The 23021-nt window shown below is 36.7% G+C and overlaps 1 protein-coding gene across 1 annotated transcript; it reads left to right on the top strand.

Annotated features, from left to right (window-relative positions):
• Positions 1–6458: 6458 nt before the first annotated feature.
• Positions 6459–11355, top strand: LOC131061979 (oligopeptide transporter 7). The gene is made up of 7 exons (XM_057995812.2): positions 6459–6670; positions 7203–7768; positions 7941–8038; positions 8481–9050; positions 9166–9421; positions 10158–10340; positions 10438–11355. The coding sequence occupies exons 1-7, from the start codon at positions 6643–6645 to the stop codon at positions 11041–11043; spliced, it is 2307 nt and encodes a 768-aa protein (XP_057851795.1). The 5' UTR covers positions 6459–6642; the 3' UTR covers positions 11044–11355.
• The last annotated feature ends 11666 nt before the right edge of the window (positions 11356–23021 follow it).

Genomic DNA, 23021 nt, shown 5'->3' with positions numbered 1-23021 from the left:
CTTTTTACAATTAAGGGTACATTTCATTCAATTATGGGTAGTCATCATAGCAATAACAGCTTTAAAGTCACAACTATTGGTGCAGTGTTGTCAAAAAAATTGGACATTAAATCAACAAGTATGAGTATTAAATCAACAACTACTATCATAACAATTGGAACGCGTTCAACTACTAGGCCCTTTCCCCTAGATCCCACCTCAAACATTATAGATATGATAATCCATTATAAAATATCCTCTCCTCACCAAGATGGCCAATTTTACTACAAAAGCATGAATAATAAACACCATAGACCTCTTAGTATATGTGTTGCCTTCCCCATTCAATCAAGAAACATAGCGCCAACTATTTGTCAAGCATTGAAAGAGTTCATCATGCAAAACTTTCGCATATGATATTTAATGACTACACCTCCATATGTCTCTCTATGAGCTTCCCATTTCGTCTTGCTCACCATCATCAAACTTTTTTATTTACTTAAAAAATATTTTATTTCACTTTGAAACTATTTTGTTTGCATGTAAATGATGACAACATGTTATTTATAGATCACAATGCACCTTTGATTGTACTTTTTTTAATATCATTTTTAATTAAATTAATAAATATCAAAAAAAATGCAAATATAAATGCATTGTAATCCTTAAATAGACAATTATATAAATGATTATGAAATTAAGATTAAAAAAAATTGTTAACATGTATATACATTACATTAGATCTTTTATTACTATTGTTGAATACCTCTAGTAATTAAAACATATTGAAAGTTAAAAATTCTGAACATGAAAGTTGCAGAGATAGGTAATCGAAGTGTGCTCCATAGAGCTCGGAGTGCATTTGCAGTGTCCAGTACAAACAAGACGACTGAGAGAGAAAATTAATGAATTCAAAAAAGGAGAGATAAGACAGTAGTGACGACTGACAACGATAGAAGATAGAAGTGTTCACACAATGGGCAAAATAGTGGCGTACATAATCAATGTCCAACGGGCTTAAACGCATCAGCAGACACTTATGGGAGATGGGCAGGTGTTTCGTATGCGTACAGTACCTCTCATTCTTTCACACAAAAGGAGGATGTACCTTAACAGGTTTGACTGTACCAGTAGGATGTATTCTTCATTTTATCACTTTTTGGATTTCTGAGAAAGTGAGGTTCAAAAGCATTTAATTTTAGAGTGAGATGTTTTTAAGGACAACAGAGATAGGTTATCTCATAGAAAAAGTTTAGCCTGTGGAAGTTAAATTCTCTTCTTTTCCAATTCACCCAAGATATATTTGATACAAGGAAGGACACCCTTTGGCAGATGCCTACATAAGCCCTAAATCTTGCTTCTTCTTTTTAACTTTGGATCATGTAAGATTAAGTTTGTGCTTTGACTTGCTTCTTCTTTTTAAGGATAAGAAGTAGAACAAGTTTGCCAAAAGCAACAAATCAACTAAACCTTCCTCAAACTCCAAAGTTGAATCTAATACCCACTCTTCTAATGTTGATTCATCAATAAAAAAGAGTGTCAAATGTAGCTATCATAAAGAGTTGGGATACAAAGAATTTAAGTGCATCAAAAACTAGATTGATTGGTTAATGAATCTTCTTAAGAAGAATTATATCTCCATTCTAGACTATTTTTCCACTAATTCTTCTACATCCATTGCTACATTAGATAGAGGAAAGGGAAAGGCATTGATTGTAGTTGTAGTGCCTACTACAAAGGCTCACATTCTTGGTTATGGAGTTTCCCACTATATGGCTACAACACCATGTTACAACCATGTTCTATGCCAAACATATTGAAGGGTGAAAAGGAAAGGAAAGGGTCTTTTATAGTCCACGATGCCAGCCATCTATGTATGGGTCTACAAATGAGCTAGAGCCCTATGGGACTACCTCGTACTCCTTGCGGGAGGTAACTAACTGCACTACAAACAAGGCGTACATACCTTACCCCCTTCTAGGATTTGAACTTGTGACCTCTCTTTCAAGAGCACAAGTTCTCCACCACTAGGCCAACTTAGGTTGTTCAATGGATGTATGTAAGAGAGAGTTTGTTGACATGGGCAAAGGATCATTTCATGATGTCCTTTGTGTACCTCCATTGTCAACTAATCTCATTTCTACCTATTCAATCACTCATAGTGGGATAGGTAAGAGTCTTGATTTTTCTCTTCATCCTATCATGATTTGGGAACTATAGGAATATGACGTTCTTGCAATATGAAAGATTGATCAAAAGTTATGGTTTTATGCCTTCTCACATTTTATGCATAGTAGCCTTTCAAATTATCTACATACTCACACCACATATGTGAATAGTTTTTGTCCAATGAGTAGTATAGTCATTTGAAACTAGTATAAACTAGAGTTCCTAAGACATGCACTATGATTCTACCACCTCAAGTTGATTCTACATAGTTTTGATTTGCCTCTCTAAAGGCTTCCATTACTTCTTCTTAAGTAGGACCTTTAATGTTTCTTAGATGTACAACTATTTGGGATATTTGATCTAGATCTTTCATGTCTATTTGAATTCAATCTCATCTTTTAGATATGGATAACACATTTGACTTAGCTTTCCTCTAAATAATGATATTGTTCAAGTATATGTATATTCATCAACCTATGCAATTGTTCCACCTCATCTTCCACATGCAACACCTTAAAAGAAATAGTCCAAGATCAATAATACAATCTACAAGAATAATTGAAATACCTTAAAGACAATAAAAATACTTAACAATACTTAAAAGGAAGAATAATAATAAAGGAATAAACTCAAGTCACCATAGTAAAGTGACACATGAACTTTATGGCAACAAAAATTAGAACCATTAAGACCATTAAAATATAAGAAAGCAACTCTAGTGCTAAAGCTAAAATTAGAAGCTCCCCATATATTGTCTAGTTTGTACTTATTGAGGGAGTAAGAGGAACAGTGTTGACCAATACAATATCAAAGACTACAACAATATTAGAGACAAGAATATTCCTTCTTATAGAGACATCTTGGCCATAATCAATAAAAAAGAGAAAATATTGGAAAGCTAACTAGAAATAGGAAGTAGGCAAAGTTTAAGTGCTCTACACATAACATCCAAATATGCCACATAGAGAAAAGGTATAGATATAAATACACCATAAAAAGTTGACCCTTGCATCAAAATACCTTCCAACATAATATATGAACTCCAATAAGATAAAAATCCTTCTAAAGTGGCATAATCATTTCATCTCATGTGTGATATCTAAGTCTTTTGTGATATTATTGAGCATAAAACATCCTTTCTTTGTAGTTGCATGAGATTTGTAATTTTGTTTGTTAAAGTTGATAGTCTACCTCTAAATTTTTCTCCAGCACAACCTATACCTATAGAATAGAGAAGCAATCTAAAAAAAGGAGTTAGGATAAATCATTAGAGTTATACTTTTTTGGTCAAAGTTATGACTAGAAAAATACACTAAACAACAGATTCTCTATATATGCCTTCAAATGACATATCTAATAGAATATATGCTATCACATTATTATGTAAACTCAAACCAAATAAAGATTTTCATCAAATCGGTTAACGCTCAAAATAGCAAGTAAATCTCGAAAAATAATATTTCATTTTTTCTTTAAAAAATGCCATCCCTCAAAAACATGTTTCATATTTGCATTTGATAGGAAAGGGAGATGTTTAGCTAGCTAGACCATTATACTTTTCAACTTGTACCCAACAAAAATTTTCAATGTAGAATTTTTTGAGCCATAACTCACACTAGCATAATTTTCAGAACTAATATGTAAGAAAAAGAGATAATAGACCTATGAATGCAAACTAAGATCTCAAGTTTCCCTTGCATAACATTGCAGTGCAATCTATATAATTTCCAAGGAAATTGAGAATCTATATAAATTGCCACATTGTTAATACATGTGACAATTTATATAAGTTGCAGAGAAATTGACAAACAATGCAGATGATTATTAATGGGAACGAAATTTCATAATCTTTATGAGAAGTAAGAGACAATAAACAAACTACTTGCAAAACACCAAAAGAAGTTACCTAGTTATTATGTGAAGAGATAATTTTTGTGTCCATTAGACCTTTGATAAATTTGAATAGATCCTACTAAAAAATTAACATATGAGTTTTGGAGATAATTAAGATCTTAGTTTTTAATCATATGATGCACATAAGTGAAACCCCCTCATGTAGATAGTGTTAAATGTTGGTATTGTGCTCACCTAATGCCAAAAGGTGCATCTCCAATCTATTGAAGTAGTATGTCATGTGATCATAACTTACCAACAATAACCCAAAATTATTATGAAAGAATTTTCAACTTTAAAAATTTAGAATGCCCATAAGTGTAGAAGAGAGTACCTTGGAGAGACATTGCAGTGCAATTAGGACTCCTAAGAGAGATAATTTTGGCTGCTATCTACAATGGAATCATGGACATTGAACACATTGAATTTGCATGTACTTTGTGAAACAAAAAAAGAAAAGTAAATAATTGAAGCTTTTGTAGTTTAGTATTATTTAGATATTTTTTTTTGTCAGATTTAATGATGTTCAAAATTACGAATTATTCTCTTTAGAGCACCACTAACTAGTAAAAGATAGACTTAACAATATAATAATTAATGTTAAAATCTCACCCTAGAACAACCAGGCCTACCACTAATAAATATGTGATTACATGAGATTATAAATTCAAATGTATTTGCTAATTTGAAGGCATGTATGATGTTCTAGGTTCAAATAGGAAATAAGTTGATTTTGAAACTTGGATTTTAATAATTAAATTTTATATTTGAAATCTATTAATATAATTTATGCATCGAAAGGCAAGCCTTACAATTCGTTTTTTATTGATGTACTTTAATATTTGGTGGTGCAAGTCTCCAAAATGGTCATTAATTGCACACTAATTGACTTTAATATTTAATGGTCCAAGTCACCAAAATGAACATTAATTGCACATTTCTTGATGAGAGAATAGAAAGTTATGTGTATTTAGACTATAAGTTGTATATTACATGTTTTTTCTATTTGATTAAGGATGAGAAGTTGTACACTTGTATGTATTTTAAATTATCAAAGTATGACAACAATCATATGTATGTCTCTCCACAAAAGAGATGCAAGAATGTATAAGGTCAAACTATTAAATGTGAGGACAACCACATAATATTTTAGTATGTAATCTTTGCTAGAAATAAATTAGATTGACTTTGCTATCATGTGGAGCTAAATTTTGATTATTATTATATGTATTTTTTTATGTGATGATGAGTAGTATAACACATTTTGGTGCATTAATGACGTGTTAGAATAAATGATAATTAGTACTTAGAAAAATATTTATTGATATTTTTATATTCAAACAATAATGAAAATATATTATATGGATAAATCAAACTATGACAATATCCTGAAAACTATCAATATATGATCAACTACTAAATCTCTCCCTTACGCCAAATGAAACTAATTTCCTTTCCCCACAACAAAATTCTATTTCTTTCTTTCCATCCATCTATTTTAGATTTTATTTAAATTTTATATTTTTAATTGTAAGCATAAAATCATGTTCTAAAACGACCGATACCTTTAAAATCTTAAATAGCTGTAAATCCTTTGCATCCAAAGCTCCATGTGATTGACGTGATCAATGAATGACAAACCAAAAAAATCCAAACTTTACCAGAACAAAGACAGCCAATGGATGTGCATATTAAATGGCTAGTGTTCAAACAACATGAAATCATTAATGGAGTTTTAGCTTTCCCGATCCTCACCTGACACCATAATTTTTAATGTTAGAAATTTGCATACCCAGGCCCGTTCCTATTTAGTTTTGCCTCCATTCAGAGATATTTTTTCATTTAATGTATTAAAGATCTCTGTTTTTAATTATTTATAATAATTATTTTTGCTGTTTATAGATTCAAAAAAATCAATATTTAATGATCTATTGAAAGAGAGTTTAAAAATAAAAAAAATCTAACATCAAAATGAAAGAAAGCAATAAAAAAATGATAAAAAACTTACACAATTGAATTCAAAGACAGCAAAAATAAATAACTATGTATTTATTTACAACAGAAAATCTGTGTATTTATTTACCAGTATTAAGGTATTATAATTTTATTTTATTTCCTTCTTGAACGGGACTTACGTAGATGGATGCCTAGAAAAAAATAGTCGCGCTCACTTACCAATTATAGTCCCGAACAAGCAAAATTAATTAATGATAAAAAAAAATATTTTAATTGTTTGGTGCATACTTATTTCACGTATGTTGGTGAAGGGCGCTCGTCTGCCATTCAATTCACACAATCTAAGTTGGATTCCAGTTAGAATATGTGATTGACTGGCAGGTCCCACTACGTGGCAGTTGTCATTGGCATCTACCCTTCTGCAGTTTAGTTTACAAACGGAACCTGTATCTAAACGTGGCTTTTTGAACGTAACTATGAATTTCTTCCAATGTACACACACAAGATATATGGGACTGCTAACTGTTATTATGAATTTAGTTGTCCATAGATGAAGGAAAGAAATTCAGATTGATAGCTGAAAATCAACCTCGAAAAGCACTGTGGATATGTGTAGATAGGATTTTATCATATTGCAAGCAGATTATGGAAGAAGCATCCTCCACGACCCCTCGTAGGAGACAACCTTTTCTTATAGCTTTTTCCCCTAATATATTGATATTTCAAGAGTATAGATTCAAAGATTTTGATTGGTTAAACTATGTTTGATGATTTCAGAACAGAGCACAATAGGAAAAGTTATTCAGCACTGTTGTTTTTGAGTTACAACATTGTCATTTTTGAATTGTATTATTGGGCTGTGAGAGATTCATGGCGTTGTATAGTATCTGCAGTTGTTTCTGTTTGGTCCAATATATCTTCATGGGCTTTCAGGGGTTCTTTGTATTAGATGCATGTATAGGGAGATGATACTTGTGACTGTAATTCATCATTGATTTCGCTGGTGGGTTAGGAAGCTAATCGAAAAAGGTCTAAGTTTTGGTTCAGGAGTTTTTGTTTCTCAAAATTGTGCTTTTTTCTCTTTTATTGAGATGTGAGAGAAGGCTGTTGCATAGAATTTGCAGTTCATTTGTTCTGTCTTGTATATCTTCAGGGCTGTTTGATGAGAATTCATAGATGCTAATAAAAATCTAATTGATTTGCAGTTCTAAGAGGATCTTCAAGCACCGGAGAAGAGGGAGAGGAAGACGAAATCTCATATGAGGATGTGGATTCTCCTGAACCCATTGGCAATAAAGAAGAAGAGAAAGGATTGCTTGCAGCAGAGGATGAGGATGAGGATGAACAATCACCCATTGAACAGGTGGCACTTACTGTGCCAACAACAGATGATCCAAGCATACCTGTTTTGACCTTTAGGATGTGGGTACTTGGTGTTCTGTCATGTGTGGTGTTATCATTTCTGAATCAGTTCTTTTGGTACAGAACAGAGCCCCTGACTATAACTGCAATCTCTGCTCAGATTGCAGTGCTCCCTCTGGGCCGGCTAATGGCAGCTACCTTAAGCAAGAGAAAGTTTCTGGCAGGAAGCAACTGGGAGTTTTCATTGAATCCGGGACCATTCAATATGAAGGAACATGTGCTTATTACAATTTTTGCTAATTCAGGGGCTGGAAGTGTGTATGCTATACATATAGTCAGTGCTGTCAAGATTTTCTACAAGAAGAGGCTGGATCTGTTCGTTGCTTTTCTTATTGTTTTAACAACCCAGGTGCCTTATTGAAGCCATTTTAGATGAAATAACTTTCTGCTCTGTGTAGACTGTAGTTAAACTTACAGTTTCTTTGAAGCCATTTAAATTTTAAATGAAATTTAAATTTCTAAAATTTAAATTCTGCTCTATGTAAAACTGTGTTGAAAATGGCAGTGCCCTTGATTTGCAGATACTGGGATTTGGATGGGCAGGCATTTTCAGAAGACATTTGGTGGAACCAGCTGCCATGTGGTGGCCTGCAAATCTTGTCCAGGTTTCTCTCTTCAGGTGATTTGCCTTCCATTGATAGATGAAGAAACAAGAAAAAGGAAACTCAGATTTAAATCGTTAGTATCTTTTAGCTTGGGCTGCAGAGATCCTGAAGCTCCGCCATATACTTTCAGACGCTGGATATCCCATTGTGTGAGAGACCTTGAAATCTCACTGCATCTTAGATAGTGCAGACCTCAAAAGTCTTGACCGAGTATCAGTACAAATCTTGGCTTCTAACATCTAGAATGTTGCAGACTTTGGTCAATCCATGCTACAACTAACCTTTAAATCATATACTTATGTTGTATAATTTGAATGATACTTCTTTGCAACCCCTCCATTAGTTTGTTTATTCATTTACTATTCAAATTGTATTAGAATATCATGCACCAAATTGGAGTTAGTGGACGCTTGGTCATTAAGTATATTCATTCTATTTCAATTGTCACAATTGCAGAGCTCTTCATGAAAAGGAGCAGAGGCCCAAAGGAGGCCTTACAAGAAATCAGTTCTTTTTAGTAGTTCTTACATGTAGTTTTGCCTATTATGTTCTGCCTGGCTATTTGTTTCCCATGATCACATCCCTTTCATGGATCTGCTGGATATTTCCTAAATCTGTTCTGGCACAACAACTTGGTTCGGGATTGTATGGTCTTGGTATAGGTGCCCTTGGGATAGACTGGTCCACTATTTCTTCATACTTGGGAAGCCCACTCGCCAGTCCTTGGTTTGCCATTGCCAACGTAGCTGTTGGATTTGCCCTTGTAATGTATGTGATAACTCCATTGGCCTATTGGTTCAATCTTTTTCATGCAAAGACATTTCCCATATTTTCTGAGGATCTTTTCACCTCCTCTGGCCAAGAGTACAACATCTCCAAGATTATTGATTCGAATTTCCATCTGGACTTAAAGGCTTATGAGGAGTATGGCTCAATATATTTAAGTACCTTTTTCGCTATGACATATGGAGTGGGATTTGCGGCGTTGACTGCTACAGTAGTTCATGTTCTTCTTTTCCATGGAAAGTATGTATCCATCTCCATGAACCCTCTTGATTTTCAGTTCAATGGATACCTTATATGTTACCCTAATAGGACTGACTGACTGTATTTGTCAAAATGTCAAATGTTTATGATGCAGAGAAATTTGGAAGCTTAGTCTTTCTGCTTTTAGGGATCGTACAGAGGATGTACACACCAAATTAATGAGAAAATATAACCAGGTGCCAGAATTATGGTTCCAAATAATACTTGTTGGCACTGTTGCTTTGTCCATCTTTGCATGTGAGTATTACATTGATCAGCTTCAATTGCCCTGGTGGGGAGTACTGCTAGCATGTGCTATTGCCCTGGTCTTCACACTTCCTATTGGCATTATTACTGCAACTACTAATCAGGTAAGATTGGATGAATCTTTCTATGCACAACTTTTCCATCTTCCTTGCAGACTCTCTGTGTTGACGCCAATGCTGTTTGCAAGGACTCTGTTTTTGTTTTTGTATGTGCCATTAAAAAGTTGGGTGTTTAGATTTCTATGAATTCTTACTTTTGAATGTTCTGCAACTAATGGTTATGTTATGTTTTGCAACTAAAATTGAGGCATATGCCAATATACCACTTTGACATAGCTATTTTTCTGGTGTAGGCTGTATATATTTGTTTAGGAGCAGTAATCTGGTTTCTGCTAGATAAATATGTTTACCAGAAAAGGTCATTTGCTGTTATGTTTCTGATTTTGATTTTGTATCGATTTTATATCATCAACATTTTGCATCACTCCATGATCTATTATCATTTGCCAATCAATATAATGTACTCGGAAAGAGGTCAGAGCTAATCAACTACCTGATCTCACAGGACAAATATAAGTGCCAAACTTACACTAAACTTAAATTAGCAAAGACATTGTTTGGTATGTGCTGTTAGATCCTAATCAAATATTGTGGCACCAGAGATGTTCATGTCTATGCAGGGTCAGATTGAAAATTTATTACACTTTGTTCTTAGTTCAATCTTAGGACTTAAAATAAATGGTGTTAAATGGCAATCTCAGTGACCTTAATCATAATATCTTTTATAACTGAAGAGTTTTTACAGCTTCAAACTAAATACACTTCTATCTGTGTGTTGCAGACTCCAGGCCTGAACGTGATCACAGAATACATCATAGGTTACATTTATCCTGGAAGACCAGTTGCAAACATATGCTTCAAAGTGTACGGTTACATTAGCATGACTCAAGCCCTCACATTCTTACAGGACTTTAAACTAGGCCACTATATGAAAATTCCCCCACGAACTATGTTTCTAGCACAGGTAAATAACTGAAGTTTGAACTAGTGCAGTACTTTTTAAAGCTCCAAATGTCAGAATTTCATGTGACTATTTTGACCCATATCTTAATTTTCTACAGCTAGTAGGCACAGTGATTGCATCAGTAGTCTACTTAGGCACAGCCTGGTGGATGATTTACACCATTCCCGATTTATGTGATTCAAGTTCCACCACCTGGAGTTGCCCATCAGACCGGGTTTTCTATGATGCTTCTGTGATATGGGGATTGATAGGACCCAGAAGGATATTTGGCAACCTGGGTATATATGAGTCCATTAATTGGTTTTTCTTAGGTGGGGCAATTGCTCCACTTTTGGTATGGCTGCTTCATAAAGCATACCCAGACAAAGAATGGATCAGATTGATCAATATGCCAGTGCTGATTGGGTCAACAGGAATGATGCCCCCTGCAACAGCAGTTAACTACACAAGCTGGATAGTCATGGGATTCATCTTTAGCTTTGTTATTTACAGATACAAAAAAGATTGGTGGACAAAGTACAATTATGTGCTTTCAGGTGGGTTGGATGCAGGATTGGCATTCATGGCCGTCCTACTTTATTTGTGCCTTGGATTGGAAAATATTTCCTTGAATTGGTGGGGAGAAAATTTGGATGGATGCCCCCTGGCATCATGCCCCACTGCTAAAGGCATTGTAGTTGAAGGTTGTCCTGTATTTTCATGATCAAGCAAAATCGGGCAGTCTGAACTCTCTCACACAGCAATATATTAAGTCTAGAAAATGTTAGTCAATTTTAAATGTTTAACATTTTTAAGCTAGAAAGCAAAGCTTAATGTATATGATTTAAGCCATCCCAACAAAATCATTTAAATTTGTACACAAGATATTTTAGGGTACCCGAGGTTTACCATGATCCTCCATCATGAATTGCCCCTTTGCATTAGTAAGCAGGTTCAAAACAGAAAGTGTGGCAGTCACTTGTCTGAATTGTTCTACATGGAGAAAAGCAATGTCCTTACAATTTTTATTAGTATATATTTTTGGACAGATACTATTTGTAATTAGGTTTATTTGATTTATAATTGTATTTTTTTTTAATAATTAGATTGGCAGAAAATGAATTCTCTAACAATGTATCAATTAACTGATAACATTTTTATGAATTATTAAATTGGTAATTAAATATGATTGATGTTTTAAAACTCTTTATTTTAACATTTTTACATCTCCTCGTACTCTTGAACATTCTAATGATGGATCTAAATGTTGATGTTGGAAAACAGAAACACAAAAAAATCTAGAAGCAATTAAGAGAAACATAAAAACCGCTCTGCTCTGCAACTTTATCGCCTCTACCAACATTTGAATCTGAACCATCTGTATGACCGCCCCCTCTGGGGAGGTCCCTTCCTCCCTGCAACCGGACCCCCCCCCCGATACCACGATTTGTTCACATGTTGCTGGGACCCCATTGTCTACGGGTCATACGGAAAAGACCGCCAAGATTGATATTCCTTCTTGCTCTTCATCATTGGTACTAACGGACTCTGTCCTGGATGATGAAGACAAAGGATTGGAGCACCCAGAAGCAAATAAGAAGAATATACCCCCTCCCGGGCCAGAATTTGCTACCGGACAAAAGAATGCAGAGCTTGGTAAGAAAGATTCCAAATCCAACTGGAAAAGCACCCTCCTTGGGTCCACTAATACAACTTTGGAAGCGGCTTTGGCTAACTTTACCCAAACTGACGAAGGAACGAAGATCAAGCTCCTGGATAGTCTCATGGATAAAATCACTTCATCTCTTCACCTAGCGATAGTTGGACGCTTCTTCTCCTTCAGGTCATCTATTGATATGATTAGGAGATGGGCTAAATCAAGATGGAAACTAAAGGGCAGTGTCGACATCTCGGCAATGCCAGGAGGTCTCTTCCTTTTCAAGTTCACTGCGGAGGAAGACCTGATCTTTGTCCTCTCAGGCTCTTGGACCTATGGGAAACATTTTCTAACTCTGGCTAAATGGAAGCCTGGTTTCGACCCTTCAGCTAAACTCAATCGCATGGCTCTTGTTTGGGTTAGAATCCCCGACCTCCCGCTGGAATTCCGGGATGAATAGATCTTTCACTGGATTGGAAACTCGTTCGGCAGCTATGTTACAACGGATTCGGTCACTCTTGCTAAATCCAGGTTGGTTTATGCTCATTTTTGTGTCAATGTTGCAATTAACAAAGCTCTCCCCAATTTTGTTTCTCTTAACTCGAAGTGGGGAAAATGGTCTCAGGCCATTGTCTATGAAAATGCTACTCTTTTTTGTCAGAAATGTGCTAAACAAGGGCACACGTATGCTGAGTGTAAGACCCATTCATCTACAAAACCCAAGCTGAAAGAAAAGGCTATTGTAGATGAACCCATCAGCCCAAGTGCTCCCTCTTCCTCAGCCCCCTTGGGACTGCCTAATGTGAGTGAAATCCCCGATGATTACCCCCACACTGACAGGATCCTTGAGATTTTAAAAACCCTAGTTGATCCAGTGAAGAAAGCTAGCCCAGTTGTGCCCATGGAAGAGGGTGAAATCCCCCTAGTGACAAGTCTTCGGCTATCCCCTGGTCCCTCTCCCTCCCCCTCCTTGGCTACTGGTGATGGCTACATCTCCCCCAAGCCTCTGGCTATTTCTATCCCCATAACCCCTCAACCCTCCAACCCCTGTAGTGCTATGACCCCCCTCAAGGGAGAAAAATTTGTTAATCACAACCCCTCCTTGTTCCCCTAGCAAGGCGGGGTTGTTTGTTGAAGTAGCTAAATCCCCCATACCAACTTCTCTTGTGAAGTTATCACCACTCGGATCTCCTCCGACGGATAATGAGGAATGGATGACCCAAAAGAAGAAATCCAAGGCTAAGAAGGTAAATGTGGGTACTGAAAGTAAAGTCGGAAGACCAACGGAGAGGGTGTTGAGACATAAAGTTATGGCAAGGGATATTGCAAGGGGCAGACAACTGACCCTTGATGGAATCAACAGAAATAAGAAATGAAGTTCCTCTCCTGGAACATAAGGGGTCTTAACAGTCCCCAGAAGCAATTTGCTATAAAACAATATATCTTGAAAATGAAACTTGATATATGTCTTCTTCAGGAGGTTAAAATGTCCTACCAAACTTTTGCAACCATTGCTGGTAAACTTTGGTCGGGGGTTGCCTTTTTGTATGTGGATGCTTTGGGGGCGTCTGGGGGAATTGTTACCCTCTGGGACCCCTTCAAAGTCCAAGGAAAGATTTCTGTTAGCACTTAGAACTTCCTAGCGGTTACTTTTCAATATGGTGAGCACTACTGGCACATGTTCAATATATATGCCCCCAATTCCAAAGTTGGAAGGCATCTGGTGTGGGAGGAAATCTCTGAACTCATCCTTGCGGACCAGAAGTCTCATTACATGTTGGCAAGAGACTTTAATACCCCCCTCTACCCCTCTGAGAAATGTGGAGGCCTAGTGGATTTTTCAGATAGCATGGGAGATCACGCTAACCTTATTAATGTTACTAGCCTCGTTGATCTTGATCTTCAGGGTGTCCCCTACACTTGGTCGAATAATAGGAAAGGCAATCATCTAATTCAAGTCAGACTGGATAGATTTCTTGTCTCTACCAACTGGGATATTGGTCACAACTCCTACCTAAAGACTCTCCCAAGGACCACTTCTGATCATAGCCCCCTCCTGCTCCATTGGAAGGATAGACCCAGCCTGGGTCCCCCCCCCACTTTTCGCTATGATATTATGTGGGCCTCCCACCCGGATTTCAGAGACCTGGTCAAGGGTTGGTGGGCTACCCTGATCCAAGGGACTGCAATGTTCAAAATTGTTGAGAAATTGAAACTCATCCACAGGGAAGTTAAAGGTTGGAATAAGGCAACATGTGGTGACATCTTCAAGAAGAAAAGGAGTTGTGCTCCAGACTGGAACAATTCCAAAGCAATATGGCTGCAGGTGACCCCCCTTACTCTCTTCTAGTTGAGGAAGAAGAATGTCGTAAGAATTGGAAGGAAATCCTTTCTAAGGAGGAAATCTACTGGAAACAAAGATCCAGAATTCAGTGGCTGAAAGAGGGGGACAGAAACTCGGCTTTCTTCCACCGCTCAACGAGCATCCATAAAAGGAGAAACTTTATCAACTGTCTAAAGGACAATTCAAATTAGGAGATCACTGGAGAATCCCTAATTGGCCAAACTGCCACTGACTTCTTCATCTGTATGTATACTGAATCTGGAGGAAACAATGTGTCTCTCCAGGACAGGCTTTTGAGTAAGCTCCCTAATGCCATTGCGGAGGAGGATAACTGTCAGCTCCTTGCTCCTTCTCCTCGGAGGAGGTTCGCTTGGCGGTCTTTGCAATGGGTGCTTTCAAGACCCCGGGCCTGGATGGCTTCCACCTAGCATTCTTCCAGGATTATTGGGACATCATTAGTTATGATGTTACTAAAGCGATGAAGAACTTCTTCAAGACTGGAAAATTACTGAAAAAACTGAATAACACCTACATCGTTCTTGTCCCCAAGTCTTCGAACACCAGTGGCATGAAGGACTTTCAACCCATAAGCCTTTGCAATTCTATCTACAAAATAATATCTAAGGTCTTGGTGAATAGAATTGAGCCCCTTCTGGCAAAGTTTATCAGTCCCTCTCAGAAAGGTTTTGTCCCTGGTCGTCAAATTCTTGATGTTGCCATTGCCACCCATGAAATAATCCACTCCATGGACAGGAGCAGAATCCCAGTTATGGCTTTCAAGCTCGACATTTCAAAAGCTTTTGATAAATTTAACCGGTGCTTCCTATTTAAAACTCTCTCAAAATTTGGCTTCAACCAAAAGGTTGTTGACATGATTCAAGAATGTGTTTCTACTGTCCAGTTCTCGGTCTTGATCAACGGGACCCCTAGGAGCTTCTTTAAAGCTGAAAAAGTTATTTCACAAGGAGACCCTTTGTCCCCTTATCTTTTCATCATGATTGTTGAAGTCTTGAGTAGGAATGTGGTTGATATGACGATTAATGCAGACTGCAGGGATTCAAAGAAGCTTCTACTACTCCCCCCTCAGTGATCCAACAATTTGTTGATGATACCTTTTTGTTTGGTATATCCTCAGTAATTGGGGCCAAACTATGGAAGAATTTACTGGTGGATTATGTCTGTGCCTCAGAGCAATGTACCAGCTATGATAAGAGTAATCTCTTCTTCTTCAACACCTTTGTCGACCTTCAGCTTAAAATCCTCTCTATACTAGGGTGTAAGTTTGTTGCTCTTCCGGGGACTTACCTGCGTCTCCCCCTCACTATTAAAGAGGTTACCCCTGTATTCTAGAATACTATCCTTGAGCGAATACAAAAGAAACTTGCTGGTTGGAAAGGGAAATTCCGTAGTAGTGCGGGCAAGCTCCAACTCCTTGTTGCTTCCCTCCAGGGCATCCCAGTGTACTTCCTTTCCTTGTTCAAAATATATGGTTCTATGGGGGAAAAGCTTGAGAGGATCCAAAGAACCTTTCTCTGGACGAGCATGGAGGAAAAGAAACACCTCTCTCTCGTAAATTGGGACACTGTTTGCTTACCCAAATCCATGGGAGGACTTGGTATCAGAAAGATAAATGCCTTGAACAAGGCTTTAATTGCAAAAGTGGGATGGACCCTAGCTACAGGCGAGGCGGACTGGTGTAACATTATCAGGGCCAAGTATTTGGAAAGGGAGCAATTCTATTGTAATTTGAGTGTTGGTGACCTACCTCATGGGTCTAAACTATGGAATAACATCTTGAAACTTAGACCGGTTATCAAAGAAGGACTGAAATGACAGATTGGAAATGGTAGGAAGATTAGGTTCTAGGAAGACTCTTGGGTGGATGACAAACCTCTGGCAGACGCTCGATTCTGCCAAATAATGTATCCCCTAAAGGAGTACTTTGGGGAGTACATTGCTGATTACATCGAGCCGGGAAGAGGAAGATGGAAGAACATAGCCCGGATCTTTTCTAATCGACCTAACCTATTACCCACTGCTCTGGAGCTGCAGGATCTTATGCTGGAATGCAGAATTCCCTTAGCTCCCCTGGAAGACAGATTCATTTGGAAGGGGACCCAGTTGGGGGATTTCTCGGTCAAGTCTACTTACAAATAGCTCCTAAGACCCACTGGCAATGTTGAGTGTTGGAGGAAGATATGGAATTCACAGCTAATCCCAAAAGTCAACTTCTTTTGGTGGTCCCTAATGCATGAAAAAATCTTGACTCGAGACAATCTAAAAAGGAGGGGTTTCAACTTTCCAATAGATACATTTTATGTAAGCTAAAGAGGAAACTATTGACAATCTTTTCATCCACTGCCCCTTCGTTGGACACTTGTGGACCATTACCCTTGAAAAATGTGGTATGCAATGGGTTTTTTAGGATAGCATTAATCAGTTTGTCACTAGATGGACACCTCCCTCCCACCAACCCCTGATTCTCCAATTATGGAGGCAGATCCCTCCCATATCTGTGGGGTGTCTGGAAAGAAAGAAATAACAAGAATCTTGAGAGATGTTGAATCCCCCCCGGATAAAGTCTTCTACAATTGCTTCAAAATGATTTTGGATAATATATCAATGACTAAGTGGAACCCCCCCCCCCTCAAATCCTCCTAACCCGATGGACAAAAAAATCCCAGAGTTTGAAATTTTCAACAACAGTGCAAAGATCAATAGGAAAAAGACCAAATGGTTAGCCCCAAACCCCCATTGGTACAAATTGAACTTTGATGGGTCTGCCCAAAATGTCTGCCAAGCAGGAGGTGGAGTGATCCATGACCACCAGGGGAATACTGTTGTAGCTTATGCGGGCAACCTAAAGAACCATACTATCACTCAAGACGAGGGAATGGCTCTCCTCTAGGGTCTAAGATTTGGTACTACTATTGGCATTAAACATTTGGAAATTGAAGGTGACTCGCAGATCATTGTGGAAGGGGTTAGTGGTAGATCTGTTGTTGGGTGGAAAGTGGATTCCATTTTGAGGGATGATAGGATGCTTCTGGCTAACCTTGATGGTTTTACCATCCACCACATCTTCAGAGAAGGGAATGTTGTTTCTGACTCTATGGCTGTGGTGGGAAGGCTGCAAAATGGCTTACGATGTTGGAGGAACCCCGATTTGCTACCAATGATCACCAATGAGATTTTGGAGACTAAAAAACCAAGTCTAATGATGAACTCGTATAACTATCACCAGATGAAGAGAGTCAAAGTTTGAATTTTGAATTTGGAGGGGAAACCCGCCCATCATGGGTTGGTCTTGCCACGTAGCTACATATGGCATTGTCATCAGCTACAAAGGGGGTTTAATAATGATGATAGTTATTGTTATAGTACTGATATTGGGAATGGTAATTTCCTAATTATCATCCGGACGGATATAATTGGCGGCGATAAAGGCGACAACTGGGATCGGCCAAATCACACTGGTTGGATTGAGGGTTCGCACGAGTGCAATAGATTTCATGAAAGTGAAATTTTTTTAGGCACAACTTGCAATAATCACACCGTTTATTGTATGACTTTATCCCAAAGCTGGCTAAGTTTTTTTCTCGACTCTGCCTCTGCTTTGGTTCGGCTATGTTTCTTTGATACACTGTTTCTCTTTCGCTCTGCTAAGTTGGAAGAAACGACCATGGGGGGTGACAGGCTAAGACTGGAACCTGACAAAATGGATGAATTTAAAGCTAAGTCGGTGATGTGTTTTGTCTGTTCGGAAGGCAGGATTGATAAATTTATGGAAAGCATGAAAGGTATTGATGAGAGATTGTCTAAGCAGTTTGTGGCTTCCTAGGAGGATAGAAAGGTTGCCATGGGGCTATTTCCTTTGAAATCAACGAAGAGGTGATCGCTCAAGCGACGGGTCTGTCCATGGAGGGGAGGAAATGGAAGAAACAAAGTCGCATTTCGGATACCACCAGCCTGAACCAATTTTTCCATGAAGGGGAGAACCTTGTGAAGAGGGCGGGCGACTTCAACCAGGAGGAGATTCTGCCACTGTGAGATGAGGTCTACTATATACTTCACTCTGGAAGGACAATATGGGATCTTTTACTATTATCACCTCTTTTTCCTTAACCATCTTAGAAATAAAGATGTTATCTCCATTCCTTTTTTTTCTGCTGCACTCGGTGGACTCTAATGTTAAAGATATTGTCGAGGCCAAGAAAAAAGGAAAATACTTTCCCATTCTGCACCAAGGCCTCGTCCTTCGCCTCTACAATTTCCACCTAGCCCTTTGCCCACCCCGCACAATCTCTATCCAGAATGTGACTGAAAACCATCCCCTAGCCATTGTTACAGATAAACCCGATACAAGCCCTCCTCTACTGCCTGAAATTGGCTCCTATAGTAAGAAGAACAAAAAGCGCCATCCTGAGGATGCTAGAACCCCAAAGAAAGTTAGAATTCAAGAGATTGATTCCGATGTGGAGATTACAGATGAGGCCAACACCCCTCGTCGTTCTGTGAGATTGGCCTCCAAACCCCCTAAGAAATCCTTAAGAGACCCCTCCTCATCCCATGAAACTGGGAATTCCATCCCCTCTAAGAATGTGGCCCCATTTCAGTCTACCTCAACCCCCCACTCTGTTCACTCCACCCACGCTTCTAAGAGCCCAAAAAATTCCATGAGTCTGGAGGCCAACCCCAAATCCCAGACAAACTCTCCCTCCCCGACTCTCAAGTTCGATAGAATGATGGTGGTGGAGGAAGTGAGAAGCATAAAGGAGGAAGAGGACAGCAACCTAGCGGAGTTGGGTAAGAAAGTGGAGGGTTTGTTTGATAATTTACAGGAAATCACCAACATAATGGTGGCCATGGAAAACAAGTTGCAGGAGGTCTCCAGGTTTTCTTTGAATGTTATGCATTGCTCGGCGACCACTTTGTGTCTTATGCAGGAAAGTACTATTAAAGGCAAAGGCGAGGAGGACGAAGACTACAGGGCCCTCTTCAAATTCCTCACCAAAGAATGGGCTAGGAAGCTCCTCCCCAAGAGGAGCCATGGAAAAAAGAAATAGTTCACTTCTATGTCTCGGACCTCTGGTTTTTTGTTCAGCCCTAGTAGCCTCAGGGCTTATAGTTTTAATTTTTGTTTATGTTTGAACTTATCTACCTGTTGCCCTGTGTGACAAATGTTTAAAATGTTTATTAAGACACTTATATATTTGATGAACATGCGTAGAATGATTATTATTTTTGATAGAGGAAAGTTGAGGGGGCTGTAATTTTGTTATTGCTCTGCTGACAGTTGGCTTGCCACTGTTTCTTTGTTTTGTTCCTGGGTTAGCCCCCTTGTTTTGGCTGCTTTTAATATCAAAAACCATGTGATCTGAATACTATGTTGCCATCTTTGACATTTTAAATATCAAAATTTTATTTTTGACTTATAAAAGAAATGGCCCCAGGATTTATACAACAGGGTTAACATATATATGTATTTATATAAAATTAAAATTGCACCCATTAAATATGTTGTTATCTTTGACGTTTTAATATCAAAAATTTATTTGAGACTAAAAAAAGAGAACTCCACTATTCATATACTAGAGTTAACATGCAAATTTATATAAAATTTAAATTTTACCCATTTAATATGACGTCTAGGTAATTAAAAGATTGGTTTGAATTTAATTGTGTGTGTCTGTCTGTGTGTGTGTGTGGTCGATAAATTGTAGAGCCAGATATATCAATATTAAGGAGTAAATGCTACATATATACATGGAGATTAACAGTTTACCAGGCCTTCTAGGCCTTCCTTGAAACTAGAAAATTCAAAATGAGGACATTATCCCTGATGAAAGCTATTTTTCATCCCACAAAATTTCAAAAAAGTTCATCAAAAGCTATTACACATATCATCCTATCTTTTTCCATACTAGAAGATTATCATCATATTGTCTTCATACGACCACGACCATGAATATTTATAAATATTTTTTTAAGAAAATAGTCAATATGATGTTTTGACTATATAATAGAATATTTATAAACTCATATGTAAATGATGTTGTCCAGGAATATTCATATAATTAAATGATAAAAGAATATATATTTTTTTAAGAAAATAGTCAATATGATGTTTTGACTATATAATAGAATATTTATAAATTTATATGTAAATTGTTTAAAATAGATATAAATTCAGTATATAATGAAAATGTTTGTATTGAGGGATATTTTGATTTCACTTAAGCATGAATTAATGGATTTCATATAAAATGAAAGTGTTATCAAAGGTTGAATTCTTATGTATATGTAGATTTATTTAATAAAAAATGAGATCTCATATGTCTTACATTTAAAAATTAATTTTGCTTAAATAAGTTAGAATGTTCAATTTGTTGATTTTGAATTTTATGTTAGGAACTTGATATAAATTTAGTACTTAATGTAAGCTTAACAATTTTTAGTATATTTTAATAAAAATACAATTAAAGATGTTATTTTATTTACATAAGATTTATTTCGTAGTTTTTTTTTTTTTTTGAAATATATGTTAGCTTTGTTTTGGTTAATAGACATGATTTTTCTATTGCAATGAGTTAAGAAAATTTTTAGATAAAAATGTGTCAAACCATGACACATCTACAAAAATCTTAATACCTTTATAGTTTAACTCTATTATCAACCCCAAATCGCCTTTGCCCCTAGCTTTGCTACATTCAAACATGCTAAACTATTTTTGTTATTGAGTGTTTTCATATTTTTTGACATATTTTGTCAAACTTTTAGGGATTTTACCATTTTAACTTGGTACTAAAACTTTTATAATGTTGTTATTTGTAAATTTGACCGATTTGCCTTGCATCTTTTGCATCTATCCTCAGTCCTTGATAGTTTAATCCCCCCACCTATCCCCAAGTTGTCTAGAAAGTTTAGCACTAGCACCCTATATTTACCACCTATTTCTTAGAGATTTCTATTCTATTTTCCATCATTTTTTCTTTTCGACTTTTAATTTTTTTATTTTCATTTGTTATCTAACACATTAACCTATCATTTTGGTTGTCTTTGCTCCTAGATTGGTATAGGTTTGAGCTATTTTACAAGGATTTTCACTAGCCCTCACTTATTGTTTTGTGTGGTCATTTGTTTCATCATTTTTTGTCTATCTTTCTAATTTTATTTAGTTTTTGTATTTTTTAATGTCCACATTTATTTCCAACTAATTTTACCCTCTATTTTCTAGGATTTTTTAACTTCTCACAAAATTTTACTAGCCTATATAAATTATAGATCAAGGATGGCTACCATTAACTACCTACACAATTTGATGCTAGTATTATATTTTGCAGCATCTATGATTTATCTCCAACATTTCTATCATTTTTCATCTTAATTTTGAGCCAACATATGATTTTGTCTACTAAGAACTAACTTGATTTGTACGAAAAATACTAGTATCCAAAGAATGTTCATCTAAACTACTAGTATTGAGGTCTTGTAGGGTGAAATTTGAAGATTTTTTTATAGATCATTTCTATTTTTGTATGTTTCCTCTACATTGGTTGTTTTATCACATTAAAAATTGGGATTAAATTTAGCTTTACACTTTAATTTGAGTTTTAAAAACATACTAGTTTCTTTTAATCCCTAAGGTATGCTTATGTATGCTCTCCTCACACACGTTAGGGTGATCTTGTGGATTAGATTTAAGTGTTGTCAAGTGTTTTTCTTCCATGGGGTCTTCCTAGGGACTTCATTACCTTAGGGGATGACACCAAATCTAGGATTCTAGCAAAGTATAGATAGTTAGAGGTGAATTAAAAGACACATCCATTAAAACATAATATTTCTCATTTTGGCTAATCCCCAAGAGCTTTATACTTTGGGATTATGATAGAGGATATTAGGTTACCCTCTCATATTAGGCCTTAAACACATCCTTTCTCCATTTCATAGAATCAATCCCCATGTATCTTTGTGATATATCATGGATTCCCCAAAAAAGCCTTATTAAAACCTAGATAAGACCATGCTAGTATCCTTCCTGATGGTGCATTAGATACCATATAGGCGCAAGAATTTACCCACATTCTACCTCCAAGTGGTATAGGTATAGCTAATCTTTGGCAAGGCTTTAGCCTCCAAGATAAAGGGTGCATAGGTGATCCATGACCTTGTATTGTATAACTATGTACACCCTTGATAAATGGTATATTTATGGGCCCATGGGAATTGACAAATCATTTATAAAATAAATTTAGGCTTTGTGAGTGGGTATTCATTTATTGGGTGTTGTGAATACCAAGCACTTGTTTGCAACCTTAAAACCAAGTCCATTGAATCAATGTATATTAAAAAAAATGTCTAAATGTTGGGATTAAGGTGTCATCAACACTTTAAATCTCATGTAATTTAATCACTCCTAATGTTTTTATAAGTCGCTCATAAGGGATGGAAGGTTTCACTGAAAATGGTAATTTTTTATTGTTATTCTAAATATTTATTTATTGGCCTTAGTGATTAGTTATTTATCGACATGTTGTTACGGGATTACATTTACTAGACATACATCACGGTAATGGTAAAAAGGTAAATTTTAGGAGATCTTTGCACCCACCTTGAGAATTAGCTATTTTGAGTTGTTAAAATAACTGACATAATTTGTAAGAGCATCTATGACGATTATAACACATGTCATAATATTATA

Source organism: Cryptomeria japonica, chromosome 5, assembly GCF_030272615.1.
Source record: "Cryptomeria japonica chromosome 5, Sugi_1.0, whole genome shotgun sequence".
Lineage (NCBI taxonomy): Eukaryota > Viridiplantae > Streptophyta > Pinopsida > Cupressales > Cupressaceae > Cryptomeria > Cryptomeria japonica.
Note: the sequence above shows the minus strand (reverse complement) of the source record. Positions and strands in the feature narration are given on the sequence as shown.

Excerpts from the sequence above, each read along its gene's own strand:
- LOC131061979 (XM_057995812.2), top strand. The coding sequence starts at position 6,643 with ATGGAAGAAGCATCCTCCACGACCCCTC. Across the intron at positions 6,671-7,202 it reads AGCATCCTCCACGACCCCTC|TTCTAAGAGGATCTTCAAGC; the intron begins GTAGGAGACAAC and ends ATTGATTTGCAG. Across the intron at positions 9,422-10,157 it reads TTACTGCAACTACTAATCAG|ACTCCAGGCCTGAACGTGAT; the intron begins GTAAGATTGGAT and ends TGTGTGTTGCAG.